Genomic DNA, 25,594 nt, shown 5'->3' on the forward strand with positions numbered 1-25,594 from the left:
AATATGTACATTTAAGCCTTGTGAGGTTACCAGATCTAAAGTACATTCACCAATCTGTAACACCATCACATCACAGGATTGAGACTATATTTATTTTTCGCTCTGTCTGCTCTGGTGCTGAAGTGCACCATCTGATATAACAGTGGTCTCTTAAACCTCTTAAACCATTAAAGGGTTAATTAATGTTTTACTCTTCTACAGCTTACAAATATATATTTGTGGTGTATTTTCTACCTTTAAATTCTATGACACCCGTCAGTTTTATCATCATATCGAATCATGAAAACATTAATAAGCTTGCTGACTAATATGCACAACACAATTTGTACCAGTTCGCAAAATTTAAAGACAAACTCCCATCTGCAGCACAACACAAAATAGGGTATATAGCACATCTTTTATGCTGGCTGGATTGGCAATTAAATTAAGAAATGTTCTCCGTAAATCAAGTTTGTACAAATTAATCATATGAATCATTGCAGCGCCAGAAATGCAGGCAGCATGCAGTCTGATGGTTCTTAGTATTTTCCAAGGCCACTTGTGAGGGATTTTCTCTGGTTAAAAGCAGTGGGACTATACTGCTCTTGCACACATTAGTAGAAAGTAGTCTATGTCATTACAAAGCTAGACAGAGGCAATGTAATGGCTAATTCATCTTCTGCCCTGTCTTGTCTGCTTTTAAATGACTGTAATGCTGGAAGGAGAATAAATCTGAAGTGGAACTAGGTGATCGGAGGGCTAGTCCAGGGGACGAGAGTCCAGCATGCCCAGACAGTGCACTAGAAATGCAGCAGGGCTGCAAACATGCAGTGCTAGACATGTGCCTGGGGAGCCAGCAGGAAGCCGCAGACTCGGGCTGAAGGAAGGAACAGATAGTCTCAGCGAGCAGTGAGGTTGGCTGTGCAGCTGAGGAGGAGAGAGAAAGACAGAAAGAGCGATAGGGAGAGGAGGATCGCAGAGAGGAAGGGGCTCAGAGACAGGGAAAGGAAAAGTGATGAAAGAGCGAGAAGGGAACCGGAGAGAGAAGGGGGCTCGGAGGAGGAGAGAGAGTGGGTGGCTGAGGTTTGTCTCCTTAGCTCTGTGCCGCTTTCTCTCTATCACTCACTCTCGCTGACATTGTGCAACATCATCTCTGACACAGCAGTCTGTAGGAGTAAAATTCAGACATGCTGGAAAAAACAAACAGATCAAATCTTGCTCTTTTTTCTATGTCACGGTTTCGAGACACTGGTGCAGTTGCTGAAGTATATATATTAAGGAACTATAAAAAAAACCATTATGCTTATCATCTGGCCCTTACATCAGTGTAATAAAGGGCACAAATACTGCTGATCCAAGGCAGATCTCAGTCATGGGTTCGTCATGTGTAAAGAATCCTTTCATGTAAGGGCCTCAGAGCTATTTAAATCATCATAAAATTGGAGCAAAACAGTGTAAGATGATTTTAACCAAAATTAAGAAGTTGTCACGGCATATCACATGCTGAGCAGAAAGGGGAAGGAAGCACAATACTGAGGCCAATAATACTTAAAACGGCCATCAGAATCATGAAGATAATAAAACTATTACAAAACACTAGCCCGAAAATGGAGCTGGGACATCACACAGCCTCGTCTGGCAGCAACAAGCCGATGCAGCTCGTTTGATGCGGACGATCATGCAGGAGGGGCTGGTATTTATTCCATGGACATTGCAATAATGTGGACAGAGCTGGGTCATTTACCCAGCGTTTGGATGGAAATGGCTTTCCGGGGCTTTTTTTGTAAACAAAGCCACCTAACAGCTCTCCAAGCTGTTCACCGCAGGGGCAAACAGACAAAGGACACCAGCAGCGTGTCCCCATGTGTCCCCATGTCCCCACACCCCATGTGCACCTGCCCCGGCACTTCCGCTCCACTGAGGCCCGGACCACCCGTTCGGCTCTCCTCATATTGGAAAGCAAACAAGATGAAAAACTAGAACACGAACGCAGCAGCAAAGCCATCAGTCCTGTGTCCTAATTTACTGCAGGCATTTTCAGCCTTTTTGGATCCAGTCCTTTGGCCAGGAGCAAACTAACAAAATGTTATTCTGCGGTGCCTTTTTACACAACTCAGCAAACACACAGTTGAATAACAGGGCTAGTCAAAAACTGAACCGATTAAGTTTTCAGCTGTGGTCCAATAGTTACATTTTCTAGACGCTTACAATAAATAACGTTGTGAATCGGCTATCTTGAAGTAACAGAGTGCACTGTTTTAGGGATTGTTTTTTAAAAGGATGAAAACGCAATGTTTAGTCCTGGGTAGATGCACCAGTGAAAAATAATTGCCATCAAATCAAACTCAAGGTTCTAACAAGCACCTAGTTCTGCTAATTTAAAAAGCCAATTAAATAATACTATAAAAAAATGCTAGAAGAAACCATTTTATTTTTGACTGTGCACTGCCATTTTGAATTGCATCAAGTCAATTTTTTTTATCGTACACAACATCTTGGCATTATCAGAATTCATCGCTGCTAACCATGCAATGCTTTAGAAATGACAGTATGGAAAGACATGGGTTAATACGATTCAGCTATGATTAATTAAATTAATGAGATAACCTTATGAGCCACCTCTGATTGCATGCATCAGGACGGGTCCAATTGCCAACACAAGACTGCAGGAAGTGAAACTGACTTTGTTGTCAATTGTGGCTTAAATGTTATCTGTTTTTGCTCTCTCTGATCAACTTTTTTTTTTTCTCTTGACATTTCCTTATTAAAAACAAAAATAGCTCGCACGTCTTGATTCTACCCATGATAGTGCACAAGACATTTTCAGCAGCAGAGAACTTTTTCTTTTAAAAACAAGACGTGGCTTGTAATTCCAAAAAGCAACCAGTTTTGGGTACAGTATCTCTGCGCATGTACATATAGACAGCTACTCAGTGAATAAAACAATTATATTTCAACAGGGTCTTGTCAAAGTGTGATTGTTGCTTAAGTACGTTGCGTAAGTCAGTGTACAGTACATGTGCTCATCAAACGCCTTACACATACAGTATGAATGGCGAGGATTCTTTCTCATAAGTCAAACCCACCTTGCCAAATGTATTTAAAAATTCATCCTTTTTCCTTCTATTTTTCACTAAAGTCTGAAGTGAAATAAATGTACACATGCTGAGAAATGGGCTGTTTTGTGCTTTTGCAGCCAAAATTGAAGTGTCCTAGTCTTGCAGTCAACTAAGACTAAGCCTGTGCTTTCCAGTCTGCACGTTGTATGCATGTTGGACTTTAAGTTGCTTCAATTCTTAATACCTTGATTTATTAGACTTTTTAAATGATTTACGATCATGTAAAGATGAAGTTTTCAAACTACAGTACTACAGTACACACAGCAACATTTAAGACGTGTCCAGAACTGAAAATACTTTAAAAAGTGTCATTTAAAACTACATTCGAATAGTATATATTAAAATTAGTTCTATTTTGTCTTCAATCAATTATTAGAGAGCTAACGTGCAATAAAAAAGCAGCAGACCCTGGAGTCAAGAGGACCTGGACCAGGAATTTCACTGGACTTAGCTGAACTCCTGCTGGTTTCACAGAGGACCGGTGGCGAGAGCAAGAACTGAAGGGAGCCTCTTCCGAACAAGGCGGAAGGTGCCACAGCAAAGCCTGGCGATCTCTACCGCTGCGCCCCAGCATAGCTATAGCCCATAACCCGCAGGCAGGGGGTGGCACAAACATGCCCAGCATTAGAAGGAAGCCAAACTGTTGGGAAAAAAAATGACGAACGCAGTGAGGGAACGTGGAAACGGGGCAGAAGAGGTTAAACTTCACCATGATAAAGCAGTGACGCTTAATGTTGTTAAGAGCGTGGGACAGCTCGGTAAAGGTGAAGCTCAGCCCCTGGCCCGCGTGGGGAGGAGGGGGGAGGTATTAAAATTTGCGAATAACGCTTCGCCGCAATGAACTCTCCGAGCAGCACTCGCATGTCAAGAGCAGATGTGGAGCCGCAGTGCTTTGTACCGCTTGTACAGTACAGTAAAATTCCTGGACAGGGTGGTGTCCTTCACATTTCACAGAGAAAGAGGGGGGGGGGGGGGGGAGGAAAAGAAGAAAGAAAGAAAACTAGCAGATTTACAGTTTTGTTTTTTGTTTCTTTTCCGTTAAGTGGTCTCGCAGCTCGGTGGAGTTTTGTTAGAAGCAGCTTGCTCTCGTTTCCACACAGGGACTTCCCCAGAGGTGTTTTTTCCTTTGCTGTGTCATTTTAATATATGTGGGAGGACCAGCTCGAGGGCAGTCACCGGCACACATACACACACACACATACACACACGTACGTTAATATTCACACGCATTGGCACTGTGACGTGAGCAAACGCAGTATAGAGGCGCTGACTCAGACAGCAGGCTCCAGCGCATGGATAGGGACAGAAGAGTGCTCTGGCAGGCTAATATGTGCATGCACTAAAAGCGCAGAGTGGGCACCAGGTCATGAGCCAGACGGACAGACTCATAGCAACACAAGACTAGTGCCACACAAAGAAACTGCTGGAATGCCGCAGACACGTACCCACACAGAAAAACAAAACAACAGGCATACTGACAGGTACATGGGGCAGCCACACAGCCACACAAGCAGAAAGATTTTCACACTGGGGTACAGCAAAGCGCACACAGGAGGATTCAAGCAGATAGGCTGATGCATAGACATGACCACAAAGCCAGAAGTAGGCAGTTTAAGATAATGGGCACGGATTAAAGTCACATATGTGGAGTTCTCTTAATTTCAAAACTACTCCAAAATCTGGTTTTAAAGATTATAATGGCTTGTTCCAAAATATTGAGCCTTGGGGACACCCTACTTTAATTTAGGTTAATAGGTTAACATTTGGTTAATTAGACCATTTTGAATCAGTTCTTCCAAATGATTCAAAGCTACTGATATAACCTGTTAAAGGAACAGAGTTGATGGCACAATGTTTCATATTACCGTAATGACCAATACAGAACATCCTGGGATTAACCACATTTGAACACACTTTATTTTAGAATTTCATGCTAATTTAAGTTAATTAAACAAGGGATTGCACTTCTGTCTCCTAATACTAATTTGGTACCAATTCTTGATCAAAATACAGTTCCATAAGTGAGAAATTTGCATCGGATGATAACGTGCAGCCGAGACTGTAAAGTCATCCTTAAATGCTGAATAACTGAACAGTTGCTGAAAGGAATTAAGGCTGCAGTCAGTGAAGATGCAGTGAATCAGTTTTTAAATGATCAGCCCACAGGAGGTGATTCACAAAACATTTAATGTCAAAGTATTACAAGCATCCGTTTTTCAAAATTGTTTTTCTACTAAATGAATGATAAACTGACTTCAAAAATGTTTTCATTCATCAGACCTAAAATTGTACTTAGATTGCAAATTAAAAGAGAATTCAATATGAGCCAGGAATAGTACTTATAGTGAGCAGTTAGCACTACAAACTCTTTATCAAAGCATGGGAATTTTCATTCTGTCCCGCAACAATATTCATCCCCACAAAAGGAGAAACTGCTTGCCCTGCAACAGCTGGTAGGCCGAGGAAGGATCACAGATACTGCACTGATGGCTGTGACTCTGGGATCCAGTGAAGATAACAGGTGGGATTATCTGATCATCAACAGAGGAGTGGAAAGCGAATAAAGAGCTTCAGAGAGAAAAGAGAGCAGAAACTGGTAGAGAGAGGGGGTCGCACCCATTCAGGATGAGTCAGATGAAATTTTATATGTCGCGCTGTCGTCTTCTGTAAGTCATCACCAGAACAAGGTGGTGGTGGTGGTGGTGGTGGGACAATTTTAAAATTGGTGGCTGGAGATCTCGGTGTAGTTCTGTCGAGCAGAGACCACACTGACTAAACCCCCTTTTCACAAACCCTGAGCAGTGTTTTTTTGTTGTTTTGTTATTGCTTTTTTGCTGCAGCGAGTTCTGGCAGTGTAGCGTATTGACATTTAGGTTAACAGTCAGCAGAAGCTGGATGCCGTGCAGATGCAACGTCTTGGTTCGCTGTTAGGCAAAGTGCTGCTGGTTTGGTCTCGTTATTAGTTGTGTGCAGGGGAGCTGGTCTTGGACGCATTGTCTAGGCTCACTGAGGGGCTATTATTTTTAAAGAACGTACGTTTCTCTGTTTGTAGGAAATGCTGCTGCTATTTGTGCATCCTAGATAAGTGAGTGACATAGTGAAGATTCATGGCCCTTTATGTTTTTGATACTTTTCATTATAATAAGTTGTTACACATAGCTCGTCTGGGTCCAGTTCTTTCATATTTTATCATGAGCATTTTCCATATTAGCCTGTGCTAATATTTTATTGCATTGTTTTTTTGCTGTGTGCTAACCATTCCGGCAATCAACAGCAATGAACAACTCTCTCTGGGTGCAGTCATGTTCAGAGAGGAATCACATGTTTTCAGCAGGGCACCCTCTTCAACTATGTACACCTAAACCTGTGTACAACAGCATAACTGGGGTCAGTGACAAATGGGCAGCCTACAGAAAACCTTTCAGAACTGACGAGCAGACAAGTTCCATGTGACAAAGCGCGCGCCTTATCATTGAGCTTGCACAGAGATCTAGATTCATTTAGCGAAAAAAGCAAGTGAATTGCACATTCTCATTTGCAAACATGATGTGGACAGTACTGATAGAGCACATGACAGCTGTGAATTTTACTGGAGCAATTCAAGTGAAGTACTGTGCTCTAGGGTGCAACATCAGGAGTCCAGCTGGGATCTGAACCCCCAACGATCATGTTACATAGCCAGCACCATAACCCCAGCTCCAAGGTCGAGTGGCTTTCATTTTTATAGAAGCATTTACTGAAAAATCATGAAGCACCTTGCAATGTGACAGAAGGGATTTCAGGTAGAGAATATACCTCTATATTGCTGTAGGACTGGAGCAGCACATCTGTGACTGATGCTCTACATTAAGTAGCAAGGTCTGCAGCTTATTTTCAGAAAAAAAATCAAAATTACTTAGTGTCCTACTAAAGACTACATAAAATGGTCACCAAAAAATGAGACCATCATATTTGTAACCATATAGTTAATTAGTTTTTGTAGCTAATTATCCAACAGATTCCTAAAACTGTTCCTAACTTCAACAGGTTAATACTTTCTATTCCAAGCAACTTAAATTTATGCCCTTCTGTATAGCAGGGAGTTTTACTGGAGCAACCCCAGTGAAATATGTTGCTCAGAGGATGCGATAGCAATGCTGCACCCAGAGCTGAAATCCATAGTTACAAATCGAGAACCCCAACAGTCTTCCACCTTGATGTGATTAGGTGTGTGGTGCTGATGTACAGTAAACATTTAAATAGGTGTGCAGGAAAAACAAGTTTGCACACTGTACGATGCACCTTGTGCTTTAGAGGATTGTGGGTGTACACGTGTTCCGTCTGGCATTAACGTGCAATCAATTTCCCTGCATTTGTTCTTTTTCAAAAGCTGATTAGAACCCAGAAAGAAGAGAGGAGCACAAAGAGCGCATAACTAACAACGTAAATAGCAGTGATGAAAAACAGCTGGTTTGAGCTACCTCTCAAAGCCCCACGGTGATGTTCTTAGCTCAAAACGGCACACTGCCTCTGGCACAACAGGACCTACTCGTTGAGAGAGGAATTTCTAATTGCACTTGAAAGTTCAGCACCCCCCGGATGAGCACAGTCGTTAGGAAATCTAAGACAACAAAACAACAACGAGGGCAACGAAGATGAAAATAAATAAAACAAAATCAAACAAATTTCCCTGCAGGGAAACAGACCCATTTGGAATGTGAGAGAGACCAGGGAGAATGACACCAAGTCTTAATTCAAACCAGCACTCGGGGTTTTTCTTTTTTTTTTACAAATGAGCATGTTCCTCATATTCAAAAACCTATGTGAAATACATCTTCTAGTCCCCATTGTTTGTTTTTAAAAATTAAATTGACCTGCTTAGTCATTCCATCTATTAATCCTGTCTGTATCTTGAAAGACCTACTGTACTCAATTTCAGAAACTGGTCACAGTATGTGGAATCAAGAGTGCTTTCCACCCGTTTTTCTGAAGCTGTATTGCAAAGCAAATGTCCTTAACAGAGAGGTCAAAAATGCATTCACGTCTAGTCCTCAGATTCATGCCCATGGCGTTTGCTTTTTTCGGGTGGGGTGTGTGCAACACGCTTTTAATAAATTATTAAATCCTTTTGGCTGCGAATATAGGGAACGTCATCAGGGAGTCCTGCCACAACAAATTTTCAGCTTGATATTTTTTAAAATAAAAATTCACAAGTGATGGAAGTTTTCTACCACGAAGACGTCACTTTATCAACTCCATCATTTTATCTGTTCAGACCAAGCAAAAGTATCTGATCGTCTTTTTTGCAACAAGTCTTTAAATAGTCGGATTGACTGTTACATGGTGCACGCACTTTACAAATTCATATGGTTTATATGCATACATGCACACACTGACAATATTAGTCTAAGTGCAGCCTTGTGCTCTTTGAGAAAAAAAAAAAGTTTGCAGAGACCAAACTTTTTACGGAGCTTGTGCAAGTGATCGCAGCTCTTTACTTCAGAACCGGATTTTAAAATTGAAACAATCTGAATTTTATAACACCCTTACTGGACCTTAAGGATGAACAATCGTCAAATAAATTTAAAGCTAGATGTAATCAGGAGATCTCAAGTGGCCTAACCTGGGGTAAAGGTGTTCTCTTGGTGCGCAGGTCGAGATCTATGACCTATGCACAGTTTCACAACATCTGAGTCATGTCATGCCAACTCCCGAATTCCCAAAGATTCCCGAAAAAGTGGTGCTTGCTGCAGTAAGGAATGAGTTGGGATTAGTCAGACAGGGCTTTTTTTTGGCTTCCAGTGAAGGTGACCCATGCAGCTTCCTGAATACTTGTAATGTTGTAATGTTGTAGTGATGTCATGAGGGATAAGCTTGTCCTCCAAACTGTACAGAACCTCCCGTACAACATACGAAGACTTCACCTCCTTTGTGACATTGCAATTCAACCAGGAGGTTATTACAAGTGTATGTTGTATTTATTATAGTTATACATTTGTTTTACTTGACATGCATAGCACTGTCCTTGTATTGCTGAGTCTGTTTTGTTTCATGGACATAATCCCTGTTCCTGTCTTAATAAACACTCGTTTGCTATTACACGTGGATCTCGTCGCCTTCATCAATACCCACGCTTACACAGTGTACCAAACAGAACGATGTCTGTGCTTTAGTGGGCAATGTGAACACTGCCGTACACAAAGGCACTGTAATTCTATGGGCTTTCTCCTTTGTAATTTTCAGTTCTGTTTTCAGCTGGGCCGCAGTTGTGAAACACTGAAATTGTCATGCATTTAATAACTGGTCATATTTGAAAGTTGGTTTTAATGAACCGAATAAAGAGATTAAGGGTTAAAATATGAGTAAGGTTAGAATACAGTACTGCGATTGTAGATGCTTTTATCTCCCATTTACTGGATTGAATTATTTTGCAAGGAACGTTTCACTGCGGTTCCTGAAGTTACATTCCTGTTTATACTATTGGTTCCCTGTTCGTTACTCGCCAACGGGTTCATCAGATTAGAACTGCTCTGCTCTGAGCTGAAACATGATTTTAAACAGAAATCACTTTTGATTTCAGAGAAATTGAAGTTGACTTACACACTCAGACTGCAGAATTTAATGTTTTTACTCAATAAATATTTTACACATTTCACTGAATAACGAGGGTGTGCGATCAGTGATGTTTCCAAACCTAAACGATTTTATCTAATCTCTGTTTTTACAGCCCAGTGGCAGTGATAGTGACGAACTATTTTACTGCAGGGGCTTCATCCCGAGCCTATATTTGGTTACTCGGGTGCTGCTGACTCATTAGAAAGAATACGGATGAGACGGGACCATTGGGCACACATAAGTCATTTTTTTTTCTGTAGCTAATTAGTCCAAGAATCTAATATGGCGCATCTGTACCAGCAGCAGGAAAGATCAGCACTACCAGATAAAAAAATGATACATGGATAAAACTTTAACTTAGGAGTTGCAAATAGTACAGTATGTTTAAACAATTTAGAAATTAAATATTTTTATAAAATGTTAATACAGTGGGCAACGCTATAGTTTAGGTATATGGTACATGTATTATGTAACATATAGTTATATGTTATGTTGTACAGCCTCTTGTTTTGATAAGGTCAGTGTAGCATTCATGACCTGCCTGTTATCCCCATATAGTTCTATAAGGGTATGCACAATCCCTTAGGCTGAAGAATAAACTCCCGTTTTACTCAGCGCAGAAATGTTGTAATATATTTAATGCCACACTGCATTCACCCCTAGTAAACCCAAACACTCTGTGTTGCAGATTATAACTGTAGCCATTAGATGCAAAGAAAAGCAGATTAGGTCTTGAAATCAGTGGGCATGCATGCACCTCCAATCCTCACAGGTTACTGGTGGAGGAAACATGTGCAAGACGGGTATTTTTGTTGCAACTTTAAATTGAAGAAATCATTCAAGAAAGGTATCTGTTTTGAGATCCAAGCTCTGGAAGAGTTTACCAAAACTTTATTTGGACTTAAATGTACAATGGTGAAGCAAGTTACACTTCTGATGTGCTCAATTTCTCTGAAGCAGAAATACATCTACACAAATCTGACTTTCCTATCTATGATGAGCCTTTTAGATTGCATCAGAAGTTATTATTAGATCACTGAGTTTATGATCTGACTTCATTTGGTTATCCAGAAATGACCACTGCCCTCCACCTAGGAGGAAACAGAAATCTGGGCGTAGACACTTTCCTTTGCCTTTGTGATGGGCCAGGTCATTTTTTTCCCTCCTCCTCTTCCCCAAACCCCACCACCCCACCCCTCCTGGTCTTGCTGGGGCTTTCCTTGGTGCATTCTCTGTCACCCCACTGTGCACCTCATGTGCGCTAGGACAGGGAGGGCTTCTGGGCCTTCGAGCGTTTCGGCAAGATCGAGTGGGAGGTGTTTTTTCAGATGTGGTGGCTTTGAGTCATAGCTAGAATGTCAAACAGCGGCTTCAAATAATATAGCTGTTTTTTTTTCTTCTTTAATGTAAAACATTCACCGTTGCTACACCAAGGCTGGGAGCAGGCACCAGGCACACAAATATTAAGGTTTTGTCATTCTCTTTGTACATCCATAAAAGGTAAAAAACAAATCCTTTCCTGCATTTTTTTTGTTTGTTTTTAGCTGTCACGCTATCTGAGTGCTTTGTTCGTATGCTTGAATGTGGCTACAGCAATTACAGGGAGTGAGAAACTTCATCAAGGTGAACAGCATAGTATAAGCACCCAGATGTATAACTACTGTACAGGTGTTTAGAAATTAATTTTAAATTATGGACTACATGTCCGAGCCTAATTTAGCATTTTTGCCGAGTATGTAATAATATATGAATTGCACTGTTACTTGGCCAATGCTGACTCAAGCACAGCGCTCTGGTTTCATTTTTAATACAGTAGATCAAATTTACTAAGTTGCTGGTCGCCAATCAAACAGAATGTATTCGCGTTCCAGATTTCTGTCCTATTCCTGTGCAATGCTCAACAGGTCCAATCAGGGGAATTATTTTTTTGATACATTTCTTTCTGTAGGGAACTGACTGTGTCTTGGGTGAAGAAATTCATAGTGATCTGGCCATGTTTTTGAAGATAAATGACAGATAACACTATTAAGAAAATGAACAGGATTTAATTCACGCCGATTTTCAATTTTTTTGAGGGGGATCCATCATTACAATAATCAATTTAAAAAATCAGTCCCGTGGAAAAACAAAAAAAGTGTAGGCATGTTGTATTCACAAGAAATAATGCACGTTTGATAGTGACATAAGCAAGAGCTTTATGACAATTCCAGGCAATCTTTATACATCATTTTTATTTGAGTGCTGCTTTATCTTGAGTTCCTAATGTGACACATGCTGAAGTTCATTATTTACCTTTCACAAGGACTGTCATGTTGAGCTCCACTTAAACCTGTTCTTGTGCATTTCAAAATTGAGCAACAAATACATTTAAAAAAAATAGATTTATACCAAGATGGTTTTTGGACTTTTCTACACCATCCATGAGGACAGCTAAGTCCTGATTGTAAGTAGGCAGGAACAACAAACCACACATAATTCTGACATTTAGCTCTCAACCAGATGCACAGATTTGGAGGTCCAGGCTGATGTCTTTACATGTGAATTAGCACATTTAGTTATCAAAATGTATTTACTGATACAGTTGCTCAGCTATGTCCACTTAACATTGCTGAGGTTTCATAACATTATTGTTAATTTTGTACTGTCAATGACTAGCAATCTGTCATCGAAAATGTGACATTTGTCCGTGTTTCTATTTCATGTCATGACTGAAATTACACTGAAGTGCTTTTGTTGCCAGTTTGGAATCGGTGACTGTGATTTTCTGAAAGCTTTTAGAAATTGCTGACTTGTAGATGTAAAATAATCGCTGACTTTATAGAAAAAAAGTAGGTCTTGATTACCAGCTTACTGCAACATAATAACAGGTCCATTACCATTATGGCTGAGACAAGAAAGGCTTTTCTTCTTAGTTCAATGGAAGTGTAAATGGGCTGTTTTTAAATGTAGTATTTTTTTGTTAACCTCACTCCAGACAATGCAATACACATATTTACCTTAAATTAACAGCAATAAATTATTTTGAGAAACACACAACCATTCAACTAGAAAATTAAATCAATCAATCAATCAACAAAGATAGGTTTGCGATATTGTGATATACAATAAGAATGTAACAAAGCACTTAAGAACTTAAGACGATAATTTTTAAATAATAACTGCTTTGAATGTTTGGAATTCGCCACAGATTAACTCGATTAAAAGGGACTTTTCCGACTGGTTGGTAAAAGCCACACCAGTCTTCTGAGTAATAAATTGCTTGCTCCACAGATCTGAAAAGCTGAAACGTCCCCAATACATGATTTGACTACATTTAAAGAGAGGGTCATCAAATGCTTCGCAAAAACAACACAAATTGAAGAAATGAACATTTTAATAATTATATACAGTATAAGCCTTCTGTTAATGGGTTGGCATTTTCATTTTTAGATAAGAATGAGATCGTTCTCTGTAGTGGCGCACTGGACTGTGAGATGGACTCCACTGCAGTGAGTCAGGGGTTTAATGGATGTACATGTAACAAATAGGAACTCATTTTGATCAAAGTAAAAACATAATCAGTTATCATTTCAACCAGACTCAGTGAATACTGCTTCCAAGGAAGAATGAATTCCAAGGAAGAATGGGAAGCCCTTTTTTATTGTTAAGATATTTCGATAAGTAGAAAAGTCATATAATTTCTAAAATCAAAATGGCTATATTTCTCTCAAAAAATAACAGCAAAAAAAAGAAGCTAATGAGCTATGTTACTGTGAAATAATAAGAAGAAAGGCCTTTTCTAGGATGAATGCTATTCTATGGACATGGGGGAAAAATTCTGTGCTGGGAGATGCAGAACAGGTTTTGTGTTTTGCACCACCTGTCCAGTAGCTAACCTAGTTAAGGCTCTTGTGCGATCACTGCACATTCATACTGGAAAGGCCAGCCATGTGTTTTACAGTGCACAGGTTTTTACAGACAGTCGCACTCACTTGTAGGTGTGCTGTGGTGTGGGATTACTAATTTTAAAAAGCACAGTGCTATTCAGACGAAAGTGTGGCTCCTAGTGATCAATTTAGTCGGTGATAATGTTTATAGACCAAATGGATTTTTTTTGCTATAATTTGCTCTTTTTTATTGTGATTAAGGCTTAAACCACTGATTGAAATATGTGCATGAAATTCATATATATAAGCGCATCACATAAAGCAATATTTGTATCAAAGATTACAATTTCATAGAACGCTAAGCCATGAATATTGCAGGGCTTTATTGTTTTTGAAGGCAAGTAAAATAGCTGAACTTTAAGACGGCGAAGTAAAATTCCAGTTATTGCCTGTTTTTTAAAGCCTTTTATTATAAAATGCACGTCAGTAAACACGTCTGTCTGCTATAGAACTAATACTCACACCATATGAACTTTGCTGAACCTCCTCAAAATACTTCAAGTAAAACAGCCCAAAGTATTACCATTAAGTGTTCAAATGGTTACCACTTTAAAAATAAACCTGCACAAAGAGTGCTCTGCTGCAAACACTAAGAGTATCCATCTTTCCTTACTTCACTTATTTCATATTTTTTATTAACGCCTTTTACACCTGAATAAGGCTCGCAATGGCAAACAGAGGATGTTTATTGAGAAAAATCTAACCATCTCAGGATAAAAATCTGCGACCGAATGGATGAAAAAAAGCAGAGAATGAGAGATGCACAGTACAGATCCCAGTTTTCAGCACCAGCATGGGTATGTTGCCTACACAGCAGGTCCTTCCTGCAAATATCCTAGCGCACCAACCTGGATATTTGGGAAATGGAAATGCTGAGCAACGAAGCCGCTTTATTGTGAAAAATAATTAACTCATTTGCATTAGATTTAAGATGACGTTTTCTGCAGCGCTACAGGTAACACAGTTTCTTCTCTGCAGCCAGCGAAGTAACTCTGCAATGAACACCAAGCGTTTGCGCCTGCTTTAATGTGGATTTTTTCATGCACCGGGTAGCTAATTTTGCACTAAGACGAAATCAAAACATGAGAAAATAAAATATGTAAGAAAAAGAAAACTAATGCCTGTAGTTTATTTTGTCAATATATTTGCGTCAATAGAATGCTAGAATTCATCTCTAGAATATAAAATCTACAATACTGTATGTATGTATTGTAGATATAAATGTATATAATACAGATATGTGATACAGTAATGATGGAATAATTGATTTTCTTTAGGAGGAAAAATTCTTGTCTTGAACAAAAAACAGAATTGGGTTTATAGTATTACATTTTAATCTGGCTCCTTCTTTTTGTCTGTGAATGACTAATGATTATTGTTTGATCGTGTACTTACAGTAGTTAAGTCTGCTGAGAGCTTAAACTTAGTTTACACATGATTGTCACATTATATCTTGTATTTCTATTATGTGTAAAACTGTGCTTTTCTGGGGGGGGAATCATTCACATAAAATGTTTTCAAGGTGACACTTTTTTAGCACAAATTTGAAGCCAGTGAAACTTCTAATGCCCATAATGAGGTGGGTGTGTAATTTTAACTTTCACAGTGTGGTCTGTTTACCAAAGAGAAAAACAATTGTTTTCTGATGATGAATTCTTCCTTTCAACACAGACACACCATGTTCAATTCAGTTTCACCAGCAAGACACCAACGCTATTTTCTGGGCACATGGTGGATTCTGCTAACCTTGCTTCATACTGTGTGATGTTATTTTCTGCTGAGCTTTGACTTCTTTCTTGGTTCCAGCTGGCCCACAGAGAGCAGAAGTGTTTGGATTCAAAGTTTCATTCTGTACAGTACACTGCCACAACAATGGCAAAACAAAACCTTTTTCCATTTGTTCTAAAAATTCAGCAGCAATAGAAGCAATAGCAGGTGAACCGTGTCTCATTGTAGTTTCACACAGGAACGGTAGTAGACATTACATTTCCACTACAGAAGACTGCAGTTACAGCGATGCTGAAGCACACAAGCGCTGACAAAGGGCAAAACCAAAAAAATACTGCTTCCTGCCAGAGTACAGAACTAGACTGTCCGATCTGCTGAAATAAAACTACAGTAGTGTTCACAATGCTACCTCCATTATATCTGGAATTTTGACAGTGTTTTGACTTGTATATTAAAAAATAAAATGTATATATTTTAGCATTAAAAATAAAACGAGGACCTTCCTAGCTTAATTCTCCATATTATTCTTACCGACTTAAAATATTAAAGAGTTTTAAAAGAATGGGAGTTGATATAATCATATTTATGTAGCCTTTGCATGCAGTCTAATAAAGACGAGACATTCAGAAACCCAGTCTTACCCTAGCCGCAGGCTTTGCTCGCCTTAAATGAAAGAGTGATTAATGGAAACTTGAAAAATGAAATTTAGTGGAAAATGTTAAATTAAAAATATCATTTTTTTAAAATAAAATTCACTATAGATGTAAACACCATTTGCATAAGTGTTGTGAGATGTTTTCATCTCTGAGTCTAATCATCACGGGAACCAAATATTTGATCAATACATGACTTGAAAATTAGATTTCCACCCCATACCTTAACTCACTGCTCTGGTTCTGCACTATCCCAGGTGTATATTTTATGTGATAAAATTATAACAGAACTTATTGCAATTCCATACAAGAAAAAAGTATACAGCTGTTTATTAAGATCGGAAAATCTCAGTCATCAAGTCTGTCAATGCTGTCTAAAATCACAAGCAACACAGGATGACTTCTCTGAGGCACCAGAATTTCATTTCACTTCACCGTTATCTCATCTGAACTTTAAAAACTAATCAGTCAAAAGCTCATATTGTCAGTCTTTTGCCAAAAATGGCAAATGTGCCATTTAAGATGCATTGATGCAAGTGCACGGGCCGTGCTTGAAAAGCAATCAGCCATTTCGAGTAAAGGAGGCTATGGAGTAGTGCGGGGTTTGACGGATGAGGCGTGCCGTTGCAATTCCCTCACATGTGTTTGTGATTGCGTTCCCGAGTCACTCCGCAGCGGGAATGGATCACACACGAGAAACAGCCTGGGACAGGGTACAGCCCAGTGTCTGCCTTTCTCGCTGCAGAACGCTTCCTTTCACGTTCCCAAGTCAGTCGGCAACAGGTTTTGGGCTTGAACCTTTCCCCTGCAAATGAACTTGAACGATGATTTTACACTTAACAGCTAGAGTGGATATAGTAGTGCACTGTATTCTGTTACTCTGATATTTCTGTCTTCCCGACTACTGTACGTACTGTACCTGTTCTATGGATAAAGAAATAGTTGATACATTCCCTTGAAAAGCATGGACATGAACAGATGAAAGTGAATATGTTTTAGTGTTATTATATAGGCTGAAAGTGCTGGAAGCCCATGGAAGTCCAGCACGTCCAGTCCGCTTCTCACTGCCAGCCATGACATGGATGTGGCCTTCGAAGGGATACTGACACATTCACTCAGGCATTGTGTCTGAAGCGAACACTCATAATGAAACTACGTGCAAGTGAACTTGCAACACTTCAGCAATGAAGTGGTTATTCAGCTGGCTCCTTTGCTCCACAACCTTTAAAAACAAACAAATATTATTCAGGTTGCACCAGTTTCTCTTCGCCTAGATGCAGATGGCCCCACACACACCTCGGTCACTTACTCACCTATCACTGATTAGAACAATTTTAATATAACTGAAAAACTTTATTAGTCAGATCTACATTTACGTACTTTCTAGCTTTGATTGATGCATTCTCGCTTACAAAAAAAAAGTACTATATATATGAAATATATGAAAATTACTGTACGTGTTTAGCCCCTCATAGCTGGGCAGTGTCCTGGCAGTTTCTCTCCAGGGCCCTCTGTAGGTTTGTCACAGATGGGTGTTATAAGAACAGGCCGCTCCAGCTGGGCACTCATTTGGGCAGCAGGAAGAGAACGGGTTAACGTAAAATAAGCAGTGTATAAAATTTATCATTTAATTTGTTGCATGATAAATATTTATCTGAAAGCCACAGTAAAGAGATGTATAATTTAAAAACTATTTCCTTTTGTTTCTATCCATGCTCCTCTCACTAATGGCTACAAAACCCAACAAAGTCCCAGAGTTCTCTCAGAGACTTTATTTAGAGTTTGTACAGGACTCCTGGGAAAATCAGCTGCCCATTTCCATACTTCAAATTACATGCCTCATCTTTTTTTCCTCAAGTTGAAACGAACTGGTGGAGTGAGGCAAGTACTCTTAGCTGTAAAATTAGAACAAGAAAAAAAACGTTTCCCTTTGAAACCCAACAAAGTGGAGTGCCTGGTTTAGTAAATGGAAAGTTTAGGGTAAAAGATCTTCCCAGCAAGAAGTTCTAAAATACATAACAACTGAAAAATATAAAAATATTAAATTACGTGGAATTTCATCCAAGTACAAAGTACAAACAAAACCATTCACTTGCCGATTTACCAAACATTTTTAGACTACAGCCTTCGCTATCCGCCCAAAAAAAGGAAATTAAGCCATATATTATCCTGAAAGAAAGATGTTTTCTTAAAATGAGAAAAAATGTAAATAATCAGATTTATCTTATCTAAAAATAGGGAGCATTTTTCCCCTCGAAGGTAAAACCCTTTGAACTAACGTTTGAGAAATATGACTTTGCAAATGATAACCACCAAGGTGCAGCCTGTGGGTTGCCAAATGGGCTGAAAAAAAAAGATAAGAGAGGGAGGAGGAGGGAAGCAGAGAGAGAGAGAGAGATAGGAGTGGGTGTGCAGAAATAAAAACCAGCGACGTTGCAGTTTTCGTGTGGCGTATGGATGCATAATGCAGACCGGCGCGTTCTTCTCATTCTGGCTGGAGGATGTGTCCAATGTAGGGGTCTCCACCTACCACACAGAGGTCTGCACACCACTGAAATACTGTGCCAAGGCAGAGCGATCCCTCAAAGAGAGCCTCTGTATAGGCTCGCGGCAGATGCTGCAGGAAGCGCTGCTGCCCCTAATTGAAAATCACTGTGGTACTTTTGCACACCGCTCTTTAAATTCATTACTATTCCTTGAATTTAAATGTGAGGGGATGTCAAAGTGTTTTATATATGGGAGGGGATCCACTTCAGTTGTAATGGAAGTGCAGTCCCCACCTGGGTGATGTGGCAGTCATTCCTTTCCAGCAGCCCCAATTTCAAGGCAGATCAGATGGAGTGAAGAATGGCTTTAGAAGCTTAGTAGGTGCAAGTCTCGAGTCTTTCTCAAGCAGGATGACAAGGTTATGCATTAGGTTTGGAACCTTAGATTATTATTGCTGTTAATCACCTCTGCCATCACTGAATACCACCACTAACTCTGCCGACCAAAACATGCACTTGTCAGAGCCATCTGTATTTTTTCCATGCTGCAAGTCTTGCTGTGCCTATTATTTCTAATAATCCGCCATGCGCTACAGTTCACGACAGCTCCAGCTCAGCGTCGGAATATTCTGTGAACAGCGCTTTCAGTATTATTAGACTTGTGATAGTGGAGGTCTAAACTTTTCGTTCCAGGAAAATATCTGTACTGATATTTCTTTGAACTTTGGCAAATGTATTCTAGAAATGTGTAAAAGCTGCTGTGATATGATTTCTACTACATCTTAAATAATTTATTTAGGGTTGACTATGCCACAGATTTTTTCCCTGCTTCTACTGCCCTGCATTTTACAAAAAGCGACTACCCAAGAAGGGAGCTGACAACAGAGCTTTATCACAGAACATAAAGCACATGAAAAATAACTTTGGGTTACAAAGGCACCAGTTATTTTGTGTACGGGTTGGTGCATAATAGGTGCTTTACAATATCTGGGATCATTTATAGTTTCTTTTCAGTATTGCATTAGACTTAAGTCTACGGTTTCAGTAGGGTTTCAGCTTCAAACTAGCAGCCCAGTCCACAGCTGCAGCACATCAGCACACGGGGCTGGCAGCTGGGATGGGTTTAGGTTTCGGTCAGTTTCACTGCTGGGTTGTGTGACGCCACCACCCTCTCTCTGGGTCCTGTCCCTTTTGCAGTAGACTTCGAGAAGCTGACAGCCCTGGGATCGGAAGGGGAAGATGAGGAAACCCACTCCGGCATGGAGGGCCCGGACAGTCATGAGAAGAGCAGCCTCACAGCCAGCGATGGGACAGAGGCCCCTAGTCCCGCGCTGTGTGCCCGGGGCCGGAGCCTGAGCCCAGAGCCGTGGGCCGGGAGCAGCGCGGAGGAGGAGCGCGCCGTCCCACAAGCCCTTTACGGTAAGCCGAGTCCTGCAGCTCCTCACGCTGCATCATCCTGGGGAAGCACCTTTCTTCTTTGTTTATTTGGACTGCGACTTTAGTACAAGTGTCTGGAGGTGTTTCCTCCTGCACCGCAGCACTGAAGCTCATGTGCTTTAACACCTCACATGGTCAGCATTTTAATCTTGATATTAAACTGTCTTGTAAGGGAAAAAGAAAACCTTTGGCTATCTAAACGATCATCACGTTTTCCCCTCTCGACAGTTACTCTGTTGTAGTTCCTGGAAAAAACACTCCTTCTGCTAAACTAATTTACCTTCTGAGGCCGACTTTCACAAAAGACTAATAAAAGGTTCAAGAATTCTCCTTTCACCTCGGTGTTTAAAATGAAGGAACCGCTGCCGACTTCCCCATTCACAGTATAATCAGCTCTTGCTCCTAGAGAGCTACGGTTCAGCCTATAATGCAGGCTTTTCTACAAGCACAACTACCTTCTTCCCTTATTTCATTGCGAAGAACAGGCTAGGAAAAGCGTGATGGCTCTTCAAGTACTGTTTTAATAGTAAGACAGGCAAGCGCAACACTATACTAGAGCCTAGCTAAAATAAAATCTTTTAGTGCTTTAATTGTATTCCTTCACATCAAACAAAATTCAACACTGAAATCAAAACCAAGTCTCTAAATACCTTTTACTGCCTTTATTTCTAGATCAAAGACTCCTGTGGGTCGCCTACGAACAATCAAAATGCTTTCACTTCACATGTGCACTGCTCCTTCCTTCAGGCAGGACTAGCTTTGAAAGGACCGTTCTCCACTCAGGCTTCTCGCTTATCAAATGTCATTATCTGTAGCACATAAAGTTACAAATCAGAGGGCGCTTGGTTGTTGTGAATTGATCTTAGTATCTTTTCCAGCCATTTCTTCCAGAGAATGCTCTCCACAAGCGTCTGAGCAGTTTGTTCCATACTTCCTCACCCCTCTGTATAAAGAGGTGCCTGCTCTTCTGAGTCTTAACTGCACTTTTCCTTCGTTTCAGTTTGCGGATTTTGTCATTTGCAATGAAGTCCATGGGGTTATGGTCTTCTATACCTTTAAGATTTCAAATATTGGAATAAAGGCCTCAGTCTGAACTCTAAAAAGATTCAATTCTATTAGCCTGTCGGCATGGACATTAGTTTAAGCCTGGGAATCCGTCTGGTTCTTCTCTGATCCTGTTCGAGAACAATAATATCTTTTTTGTGACGTGGTAACTAAAATCGTACACAATGTTCTCAGATAAAGTATTATTCATGCATTGTACAACTTTAACATGTGATATCTTCTCCAAGTGCAAGTGGATGTCCTTTTGTGAACCTTTTTTCAGTACAGTAGGGTGACGTTTATCACAGGACAAGTCGTCTCTGTTCCCTCCCTTTTATCACCTCACGCCTGACCACAGACTCCAGTACCTTTCATTAAAAAAATGACCTTTTCAACATTCAGGGCCAGCAGTTCAGCATTATATGATGGTATTAAAAACAATAACTACGTAAAGGAAATGAGGGCTTATTTATCATGTTTGATCAAGCTCTAAACGAGTGATCTTTTTAGAACCGCTTGTTGCTGTGGTCACAGTCTAGAGGAGGGACAGACAAACCTATTCCTTACTGCCTTCTCACTTTAGAAAAACCAGAGGTGAAAAAACAAAGAGGCGGCCGCAAACCCAGTGTACCCACCTCATCTCAACTCTTTCGTGCTGCGTCAAGGGAAGGAGGCGCAGAGAGAAAGAGTGATGGAGGAGGTGAAAGTGAAGCGTTTCAGCCCATAGAGTTCCAGGCTTGTGCGCACTGAGTTTAGGAGGACTCTTATCATCACTCACCCCCACAAAATACACAGCGTGGGTGGCCTCAGAAATCCCCTTCTTACTGGCCACTTCCTTAACAGAGTCACTTTGTTGTTTTATTTATAAAAAAATAAATTTATACATCTCCACAATTCTGCTGTTGCCCTTCTTTTTGCAAGTCTCATGTACTAAAGCACATCGGTAGTAAACTTGGCAGTCTTTGGACAAACTGAGCGAGGATCTCTTCTACCTTTGCTTTCATGTTTTTGCCCTTTTGAACTTGAACCCGGAGACACTCTCCGCTATGCCACGCTAGGAAGACTAACTTACTGCAAACTGATTTCAAAATCAAGGTGGTCCTCCTGTGCTTTTCATCAGCTGGTATGTAGACATTTGACCATGAAAAACGTGATTACCAGGAACAAAAACTAAGATCACAAAATCTGAAGTTTTTTCTTAAGAAGTCGCATTGCCAATTCAGAAACCAATGCTGAGCTAGGGATATAGTGGAACATCGCGCCTCGATTAGGGGTGTGAACCATGAATGTAGAAGCTCAGTTCATTGTGGACACATGTGCAGTACTGTCCCCCCTCTGGCCAGGGACACCACAGAAAGATGCACAGGAGGCCAGAGAGTGAATCTCCACTGTGGCGTCTGCTAAAAACAGAAGGAAAGTTTAGTAGCTGGTAACCGGTAGCTGAATTTAGAGTTTTATTTTTAATATCATTGCTATTACTTATTCTCACTCCTAGAGCAAGACCACGATTCAAATGCTTGTTACCATTAAGATTGCTGGGGATTTTACCATGGGCTACCAGTGTGACTGAAGTCATGAAGAACTCCTTAAAAATTTCTTTTATAATGATTAATAATGCTACTATCAAAAGCAGAACTGCAGGTTAACATGTTCACTGTAAGCCTTCCTGGAATCTATCCAGTGTAGAAAGCCACCACTAAAAAGGACTTTTTGTATCTGCGGTCTTTCAGGTCAGGGTGAGCCACCCATTACAGATGAGGAGATGGAGCGCTATGACTTTCTGAAGAGACTGAGGGAGGCCCCGAATCCGGCAAGCCCCCCAGACCGTCTGTCGCAGAACGGCACTGCGGTTATTTACCCAGCAGCCCCCGACGAGGATCTGCCCCCAAGGAGCTGGTCTCCAGGGGCACATGGCTCACCCGAGGTACAAGGTGAGGAGTAGCCTCCCCTCCAGAGCTGAACACACACACCCTGGCCTTGCCTCGTTTCTGATCAGGCAGGTGAAGGGCTAACAAAACAGCCTAACAAACACACTCTCTTATCGGCGCCATCAGCGACAAATTTCGTCAAAGAAAATTACATTTTGAAAAGAAGTTCTGAGAGTTCTCGTGGTTGAACTGGCAACATAAATGATATGATACCCTTTTTACAGATGAAAACACTAAACTATCACATTTACAAGCCTGCTTCCACACTTGTAATTGACTATAAAAAGATTTTTTTAAAAAACAAAGTACAGAGCCAGTTTGTTCACTTTTTCAACAGGTAGATGTTGGTTATTAATAGTGTTCTGCATTTTTGGTTGATACTAAACTTTACTAATTACTAGATTTTATTGAAGTTTTCCAGTTTTCACCAATTCCCACCAATGTTACTAACAAAAATATTATACGCCATTATTGAAATATTTTTTCTGCCATTCTGACAGAAGGTTTTGGATTGCAGCCCTAAAGATGAAGCAATTTTTTTCAATGTAAAACTCACTCGATACAGAGGATGGATGATGGCCAGATTGAACTTGATCATTCCACAGATATTTAATGGCTCCAATTCACGAGAAGCTGAATAAAAACAAACACAGAAAAGAGTAAAAGATGGTTATAAATGGCAAATCATGGTGTGAAAATATCTGTGAAAGCTAGTGTTTAGAGGTTTGCAAAAAGAGTAAACAGGAAGGAGAACACACACTGCTCGTTGAATACTGCGACACTGAAGAAAGTTCTCATGCCAATAGGATGAAACAACATATAGAAAGAACAATCCTCATTCAAGTCAAAGGCAAATGTGAAAGAGCTAAACAGGCCATGTCATGAACCCTCTATAGGACACGAATGAAAAAGAGGCCCCAAACTACTGTGTTTTAGTATTCGTGAATTTCTGTGCATGTTGTTTTGCTGGTTGATCACGGTTTCGTGCAGATGAAACCATCAGGGACTTTTTAGTGCACAAAGTCTGGCAATATTGAAAAAGTATTAGTTTCGATAAAACAAAAAGGTATACATTAAAAAAACATTTAGCCTAACTTTAATGTTTTTCATTCTTATAAATTAAAATGGCAACCCCAGTTTTCATTCAAAAACCTCCATTTGTTGGATAAAATGGGGATTTGCTTTTTGTTCAACTTTGTGGATAAGAAATTACAGTATAACAGCAAGTAGGACAACAACCAATTCGTGATTTATACAAATACAGAAAGTGCTCAGATGTACAAATTGTCAAGAAGTATATTCTTTAGGAAAATAAACAGGAAGCACAGAACACCAGCGATGAATGAAACACTGTGCCACACAATCATTTAACACTGACTGATGTTGCACAACAAGTAACACCTGTCACCCCTTCAGCTACTGACTAATGTTTCTTTAGAATTCATAGTAGCTTGAAAATAAAACTGAGACGGGGTCAATACCCACTGCATTTCAGAAACAATATCACAGAGATCATTTCATAAGAAATGAAACTAACAGAGCAAAACCTGGATTAGGAAAATACTGTCACCAAATTTGACTTATAAAAAGGCATGTCAAGTTCTAGTATCAGTCCCCACCCCCTCACAGTGCTACTTCACTGTACTGTATACCGAGTATTAACAGATGTGATGAGTCTCTCACTACCTTGGCGATATTTAGCTTTTTTAATTTAGTGAAAGCTTTGTTTTCATTTAGAAAGCACCATGTAGGATCAGATATGGCCGCTTGCAGTGCTACTACATAAAGTAAGCAAACAGAACCATCAAATGTACCTAAGGACTGCAGATATGTCAGAGTCAATGGAAGCAACATAGCATCACTGCAGCAGAACCGCACGCGACAGAATGTCGATCTAATGCTGGTGTCAGTTTTTTTTTATGGGCATCCTTCTGGCTTTTTTAGAAGCGGTACCCGGGAGTCCTGATGGTACAAGGGTGTTTCTTGCGTGCCCGTTCTGCCAGCGCACATATCGCCGTGATGCGTCCCTCCGCGAACATGTGAAATTTTGCCATGAGAGAGACAGCGGCAATCTGGCGTGCCCCTTGTGTGGCTACAGCACCACCTACAGGCCGCAGATGGAGAGGCACATGCTAATGCACAACCAGGCGCAGAGCAAGGTAAGGTTCTGGTAGATTTTTGTATACATAATATGAGATGTCACTCATTTCAACAGGCCTCAAACACGTCAATATTTCATTTTTCTTATCATCTGTTTTAGCATCCATCGTTTGAGCAAGCAACAGAGAACAGGAAATTTAAATGCACACAGTGTGGAAAGGCTTTCAAATACAAGCATCACCTGAAAGAGCACATTCGCATTCACAGTGGTAAGTTCAGGTTATAGCTTTTATTTTAAAATTTACATTTCTTACAATCAAAATTGAATGTGGCCTCACCCCATGCTTATTGCTTCTATCGCCCTTGTAAAAGCAAAAGAGGGAGCAACGGTTATGGAAGGGTCAATTCCTCCAAAGCGTGCCGTCTGCCATCTCTCACACTGCTCACAGAACTAGCACCAGTCAGAGAGGTGAAAGGTTAACAGCGCTGCACCACAGCTCTACAGTCTTGGGTTCAATCCTGGCTTGGGCTGTGCGAGAGTGTGGAAGAAGATGCGGGCCTTGCAAAGATATTGTACAGCACAAGACTGATTGAGCAAAT

The 25,594-nt window shown here is 40.4% G+C and overlaps 1 protein-coding gene across 1 annotated transcript in view; it reads left to right on the forward strand.

The window, feature by feature from the left end:
• LOC148841458 (zinc finger E-box-binding homeobox 2) overlaps positions 1-25,594 on the forward strand; it is a 54,439-nt gene that overhangs the window by 22,906 nt on the left and 5,939 nt on the right. The window contains exons 2-5 of the mRNA XM_088924581.1: positions 19,683-19,904; positions 22,697-22,897; positions 24,839-25,053; positions 25,155-25,263. Coding sequence (XP_088780707.1) covers positions 19,683-19,904; positions 22,697-22,897; positions 24,839-25,053; positions 25,155-25,263 — 747 coding nt within the window. The remainder of the gene's footprint in view (positions 1-19,682; positions 19,905-22,696; positions 22,898-24,838; positions 25,054-25,154; positions 25,264-25,594) is intronic.

The sequence above is a fragment of the Atractosteus spatula genome, chromosome 1 (genome assembly GCF_055471065.1).
Source record: "Atractosteus spatula isolate fAtrSpa1 chromosome 1, fAtrSpa1.hap1, whole genome shotgun sequence".
NCBI lineage: Eukaryota > Metazoa > Chordata > Actinopteri > Semionotiformes > Lepisosteidae > Atractosteus > Atractosteus spatula.